We start from the raw sequence: 7,099 nt of genomic DNA, 5'->3' as shown, positions 1-7,099 counted from the left end.
GAAAAGGAGAATTTCTGTTCCTGAAGCTTGAGACTCTTAAGTGCTCAGTACTATTCAGAAGTCTGCTCCTATCACCCAGAGAGCAAAGCCCCTGTCGGGGTGAGAGCGGGATGGTGAGATGCCAGGCTTAGAAGCCATCTGCAGTGCCTTGTCCTCTTGGCTGCCGCCGAGCCCAGCAGTGCGGCAGGCATTTTCTCAGAGCTATAGAATCTGGGACTTGGTGGGGATCTGAAAGGTTTTCAAGTCCAACCCCTTCCTCTAAGCAGGGACTCATTGGCTACAGGCATTTGTACCCCTTCCTTGGGTCATGGATCTTTCTGAGCACCTGATAAAAGCCTTATCTAGAAAATGCATATACATAAACCAATTTTTTTAAAAAAAGATTTTATTTTAGAGAGAGAGAGAGCACGTGTGCACACACACAGGGGAGGTGCAGAGGAAGAGGGAGAGAGTCCTAAGCAGACTCTCTGCTGAATGCGGAGCCCACTTGGGGCTCCATCTCAGGACCCTGAGATGATTAAATTTTGCATTTAATTTTGTTGAGTTTAGAGAATCTTTTTAAAAAAAAATTTGAGAGAGAGCACAATTAGGGGGGAGGGGCAGAGAGAGGGAGATGCAGACTCCCTGCTGAGCAGGGAGCCCCACCTGGGGCTCAATCCCAGGGCCCTGAGATCATGACCTGAACGGAACGCAGGTGCTTAACCAGCTGAGCCACGAGGCACCCAATTTAGAGATTCTTTGTAACCTTTTCCTAAACCTTGACCAGGAGTACCTGCCTTACAGCATTCATGACCCTTGGTTCTCTAGCTGGCCTGCCTGTCTGCCTTCCTCTTCCCACAAATATTTAAGCATCTTCCTTCCTTTCCTTCCTTCCTTCCTTCCTTCCTTCCTTCCTTCCTTCCTTCCTTCCTTCCTTCCTTCCTTCGTTCCTTTTAAAGATCTTATTTATTTGAGAGACAGAGTGAACAAGAGAGAGAGAGCACACGAGCAGGGGCAGAGGGAGAGGGAGAAGCAGGCCCCCTTGCTGAGCAGGGAGCCCAACTTGGGGCTCCATCCCAGGACCCTGGGATCATGACCTGAGCCAAAGGTAGACTCTTAACAGACTGAGCCACCCAGGCACGCCTCCTTCTTTCTTTTTTAAAGTAAGCTCTAGGGATGTCTGGGTGGCTCAGTTGGTTGAGCCCCCTAGTCTTGATTTCAGCTCAGGTCATGATCTCAGGGTTGTGAGATCAAGCCCCAAGTCGGGCTCTGAGCTGAGTGTGGAGCCTGCTTGAGATTCTCTCTCCCTCTCCCTCTGCTGGCCCCCTCACCAACACGTGCTCTCTCTCTCTCTGTCAAAATGAATGAATGAATGAATGAATGAATAAATAAATAAATAAATTTAAAAAACAAGTAAGCTCTATGCCCAGCATGGGGTCAAACCCAGGACCCAGAGATCAAGAGTTGAATGCTCTACCGACTGAGCCAGCTTGGTGCCCCTTTTAAGTGTCTTCTATAAACTAGATATGGTTTTAGGCATATATGAGTGAACAAAAAGAAACAAAAATCCTTACTTTCCTGGGTTTTATCTCGAGCAGGGGAGGGCATACAATAACCAATAGACATAATAAGTACATTATATAGTGCCCTGGAAGGCGACGAGTACCAATGAAAGTAAATAGAGCAGAGTAATTGAAATTGGGCCAGTGCAGGGAGGGATTGAATTTAAAGTGGGTTGGTATTTACACGTTCCCAGGTCAAGGAGTTCTCTGACAACAAGTGATCGCTCTCCATTTTTTTAGACAGACAGGTTACATCAAAATCATGGAGTCAGAATCTACCTTTCTGTAGCCTCTTTCATAGTCTTCCTTGGGCCCCCAGGGTGTTTTTGGCCTTAATGCCTTTCTTGTTCCTTGTTTTGTCCTGTAGCATGGCCAAGAGTACCTTTCCATTTCTGTGGAGGAACCCTTCAACTATGAGAAGATGGCTCTTATCGTCTGTGTAAATCTAGTCTTCAGGTCGATTTGTGCCCTGTCTCCACTTTCCTCAGCACTTTCTCCTGTTCCATGGTCTCCAGTGCCCTTGTCGTTCTCTCTGCCCTGCTGTGGACATCATCTGTCCTGTTAGTGTCCCCGTGAAAGAGGTTGCCCAGAAGAGTAGGCAACTTTACAGAACAGCCCAGAATAGAGTGACACTATTCCCTCCCACAACTGGATATAGCCTAAGTTAGCATTTGCCTTTTTAGCAACCGTTACCACAATGCTGATTCATGCTGGGCTTGAGGTCAGTTCAAACTTCTAGGCCTTTTTTTCACATGACCCAATGTCAAGTCAGGCTTTCGATTAGAATATATATAATAGATTAGGATATATATGCATATATATATACACACATACATATTTATAAAACACTTAAAAATTATTTCTCCCTGTTGATGAACTTATTCTCTCCAGCATCTCCAGGAGAGCAGACACTATTAAACGGAAGATTGTTCTCAGTTCACAAGATTGAGCTTTGGGGCTCATTTCCTTTGCCAGTCCACTGTTCTTGGGGCCAGAACACCTGTCTCTGACAATATATATCACCTCCTTGGTACAGCAGTGCCTGCCTCCTTGATTAGACCCCTTTATATTACACATATAGCCTAGAGCCCTCTGTGGTTGGGTTTGTGCACATCTCAAGAATCATAAACTTGTCTCATCTCTTGAGAATGAGAGGCGCTGGTAGGTGTTCTCACTTCTGAGCCCTGCTTAGACATCTAGGGCTCAGACTCTTAGGAAAGTTGCGGTGTCTTGTTTTAGGGCTGGGGAAGAGGTTGGTGTAAACTGGCAGGACTTTCTTCCAAGATTTTATTAAGCAAAAGTCTGTTATAGCCAGATCTCGGAAATCCGCATATACCAACTCACGGGAAATATCATCTTGTTGGTTTTAGTTCATCTTTCCAACTTGCCTGGATCTTGTGGATTTATGATTCTGTCATCCAGTTACCATTTTTTTCCCCTAGCCATTATCCACGATGGCTTCATTTAAGTTCAAGGTTTTAATTTGATAACATGTCCCTTGAGAGATTTTTCTAGCGTGCATCAATCAACATTGTTTAGCGAATATTTTTTGCTAAAAAGTTACCAAAATTATTCCATGCTTAGTTTATACATTAGTATTTCTTCAAGACAGAGTTGAAAGCATTGCTGAAATCCAGACTCAATGTGTCTCTAACTCTTCCCTGAGGCAGGGGTCTGTTTGTCTGGAATGTGTCCCATAGGCTCTGTGTGGACTGGCCCTTTTCCTTCTCCAGACTTAACCTGGTTCTGGTTCCATTCTTTCTCTCTCTCTCCCTCTCTATCGTCATTTCTGCTCCAGCACATTTTCCTCTCATTTGCTCACATGCCTTGGCCTCCTCCTTCCCCAGGACATTTGCACATGCTGAGCTTACCTCTTTTCCTAGCTAACTCCTACTTATCTTTACCTTAGATTTACCCCTTCAGAAAAGCTTTCCCTGGCCTACTAGACTAGGTCAGGTTCCCCCTTAACACGCTATCACAGCATTCTATGATTTAGTAATTATTTGTGTGATTATCTGATAATACCTATCTCACACACTAGACTGAGTTCTTGGAGGGGTGGGAGCAGTCTGGTTCAGTGTTGCATGTCCAGGACCTAGCACAATATGTCGCATAGGAGGTACTCAGCAAATATTTGTGAGCAAATTGTGTCTCATTTTCTTTATCTGTATAAAATGGGACTAATAAGGAGTGCCTGGGTGGCTCAGTTGGTTAAGCATCTGACTCTTGATTTCAGCTCAGATTGTAATCTCAGGATCATGAGATCAAGCCCTGCATTGGGCTCTGCACTGAGTGCAGAGTCTGCTTGTCCCTCTCTCTCTGCTCCTCCTCCCACTCTCTCTGAAATGAATAAATAAAATCTAAAAAAAAAAAATGGTAATAATACCATGTACCTCATTGGGTTATTTTGAAGACTAAATGAATTAAAACATGTGAAAGACTTAGAACAGTGTCCTGCAGCTTGAATGCTCAAGAGATGTTATTTTTTAAAGAACACATGAAAAAAGGAAGAGGATATACTTACTAAGTATCCTCTGTGTGCCGGCATAGTGCTTGAGCCCTGGCTGACTGACTGCAGTTTGCAATCTGTGAACCTATGTTGCTGTTTTTTTCCTAAATCACCAAGAGGCATTTCCTTAGTGGATGAGTCTGGAACATCCAATTTATTAGGGTGTTAGTAGAGTGCACCGCCCCCAATTCCCTGTAGAAAATTAGAATATGTGCCCGTATTATCCTTCTGGCAACGTCTGCACTGTTCGCTGTAATTGCTCTAAAGTCTTGTCTACAAGTTTTTGCAATTCCTTAGAATTTAGATCATCTGGCCTGGAAACTTGAATTTATTCAGAAGGCTTGAGGCTTTCTTTTTGTTCTTTGTTCTCTTTAGGGTTTATTCTCCCTTAATGATTTTGCATGTGTGTGTGTGTGTGTGTGTGTGTGTGTGTGTGCGCACGTGATATTAAGCTTGTCTGTTACTAGCCCTCAAAAATAATCAATGTTATACTCTAATTAAACAATCGGGACACACACAAACCAAAGGTTTTTCTTGTTGACCGTGTTCATGTTCTGTCTGTAGATCATCACCCCCAGACCCCATGTCCCATCTGACCCCATTTACCTTGAAGACTCAGCATAGCTCAGTCAGGTAGCTAATGGGCCTGCTACACTCTCCTGTCTATGGATAGGCAAATCGTACGGAGGAAGATGTGTATATTATCTGTGCACTTGGATAAATTATGTATTTCACAAACAACTGAAACCCATCTATTCATCCAAGAAATATTACTGAGTTCCTCACTTTAATTTTGGGAATACGAAGACTAAGACATACCCTTGATCCTCTGGAGTATTCCGTGTAGTGAGGGAAGACATTATTCCTGTGTAACACAAGCATTGCTATAAAGCATCATGTGCACTGTGGTAAGGAAGGGGCCAGAAGGGGCCAGTGGGGAGGGGAATTGAATCATCAGAAGGCCTCACTATGGAGCTGATCTTGGAGCTGAGCCTCCTGGATCCCAGAGCCGGACTTCTGCAGAGACTTGCTGCCCTTGGCTCCCCAGCCTGAGCCAAGCACTCTCTTCAGCTGTGACCTACTCTTCTTGCTGCTCTGCTTCTCCTTTTAGTACAAGATCGTGATAATTAATTATAACCCATTACTCCTTTGCTGGGCCCCTGACTTTCATTACGATCGTTCTCCAACTCCAGTTTTCTCGTCAAGTTCTGTTTCTTTATGTCCCTCTTGCTTACACTTTCTGGCCTCAGCTTTCTTCCTTCTGATCTTAAACCCACATTTCCATCATGATAAATATGGATACTTTTGCCCTTGGCATGAGTAATCACCATTCATTCATCCATTTATTTTGGAGATTTTATTTATTTATTTGACAGAGAGAGAGAGAGAGAGCACACAAGCAGGGGGAGCAGCAGGCAGAGGGAGACGGAGAAGAAGATTGCCCTGCTGAGCAAAGAGCCTGACATGGGGCTCGATCCCAAGACCCCAGGATCATGACCTGAGCCAAAGGCAGACACTTGACTGAGCCACCCAGATGCCCCACAATACCCATATTTAAAGAAGGGACTTTTAAGTTCTAAATAGATCATTAAGTAAGGTCATGTACATTATATCACATCCTTTTCCATGACCCTCAAAAGAGCAGTTTCTCACTTAGAGTATCGATCCAATCCGTATGGCAGGTCAGATTTGCCTGGGAGTCACACATGACTCTACAAATTTTAAAGTTGATTGTCTTTCAAGATTAGGAAGTGCGTCTCCCACCCCTCAGCATGAGGAGGTGTTAATAGAAGCACCACACAAATAGTTGTGGCTTCTTTGTATCCCTTTCCACTGTGTAAAAACACAGGACTCTCAAGCCCTCGGGGCCCGGCAGGTCATACAATACTTGTGAGGCGCTGAGGCCTGAGAAACCGGAATGGCAGACGTGATGGCAGATGGGAGCGTGCCTCCCTCCCTGTCCCCTGCCCATCACCCACAGCCTCAAGGTGTCCACAGTAGAAAATGGAGGCATGGGGGTGGCCACATGGGGGCTGGGGCTGGTTAGCCCTTGGGCTGTCACTTCTGGGATCCTGGTCTAAAATACCATTGTTTTGTGTTGCAGATCTCCTACAAATACCTTATTATTGCTCTCGGAATCCAGCTGGACTATGAGAAGGTACCATGTGAAACCACTTCTGTGTGACGCTGGCCTACTTATGCCAAGATCAGATGCTGCCTTTAGTTGCCCTGTATTCATTCTGGCATGAAAGAGTTCTAAGGGATCCTCTTTCAGTTTTTCTTTTCTCAGCAGTCTTTTTATGGTTTTTAAAAAAATCTTTTAAGATTTTGTCAATGATGTCAACAATGATGATATGTTCTAGCTTTACGCTTTAATCCAAATTTAGCGTGTCCATGCCCTAATGGCAGTTCTTGCAAAAGAGCAGGCTTTTCCAGACTCACGAGAAAACTACCTTGCTGTGTAGGACCGAGTTGCCTCTTTTCTCCCCTCAGTTCCACGGCGTCCCTGCAGCATGATGTCCTGCTCCCTGGCTGGTCAGCCAAAGGGCGAGTCAGATCTCCTCTCTTTCTCTGACTCTCCCTGCCTCCCTCTGCTCCAGAGTTCCCAGGGAAGCAACTTGAATTGGATGAGGGGTCATAAACTGCCCTTTGTCACCAGTCTTCCTAAAAGGAACTTGGTTACCACTTTATGGCACCTTTTTCCTTAACAACAACCTCTTCAAACTAGAGACAAGTAATGAAGGAAATAAGAGATCAGCTGCTTATCGCTTGGCTAGTGTGTTTTGCTTTCGGAACCAGGAAGTAGGGAGGTCCTGTGAGGAGAACCCGAGGCCATGGTCAGGAGTCTCGGCATCTGGTTCTGTAAGAGTCTAGGTGGGTCTCTCAACCTTGCTGTCCTTCAGTTCCCTCATCTGTGCCTAGGAGTCAGTACGATTTCCCGCAGCGAATTATCCACTGTCAGCATGGGCTGAGACTTTAGAAACAGTAACATACAAGGAGATTTTATAATAATAATAATAATAATAATAATAATAATAATAATAATAAT

At 44.6% G+C, this 7,099-nt stretch overlaps 1 protein-coding gene across 3 annotated transcripts in view; it reads left to right on the top strand.

The window, feature by feature from the left end:
• SQOR (sulfide quinone oxidoreductase) overlaps positions 1 to 7,099 on the top strand; it is a 45,066-nt gene that overhangs the window by 22,839 nt on the left and 15,128 nt on the right. For all 3 annotated transcript variants that reach the window (XM_040620533.1, XM_040620535.1, XM_040620534.1), the window contains exon 4: positions 6,155 to 6,208. In XM_040620533.1, coding sequence (XP_040476467.1) covers positions 6,155 to 6,208 — 54 coding nt within the window. The remainder of the gene's footprint in view (positions 1 to 6,154; positions 6,209 to 7,099) is intronic.

The sequence above is a fragment of the Ursus maritimus genome, unplaced genomic scaffold, assembly GCF_017311325.1.
Source record: "Ursus maritimus isolate PB19 unplaced genomic scaffold, ASM1731132v1 scaffold_35, whole genome shotgun sequence".
NCBI lineage: Eukaryota > Metazoa > Chordata > Mammalia > Carnivora > Ursidae > Ursus > Ursus maritimus.
The sequence above is the reverse complement of the archived record's forward strand: the minus strand, read 5'-3'. Positions and strand labels throughout refer to the sequence as shown.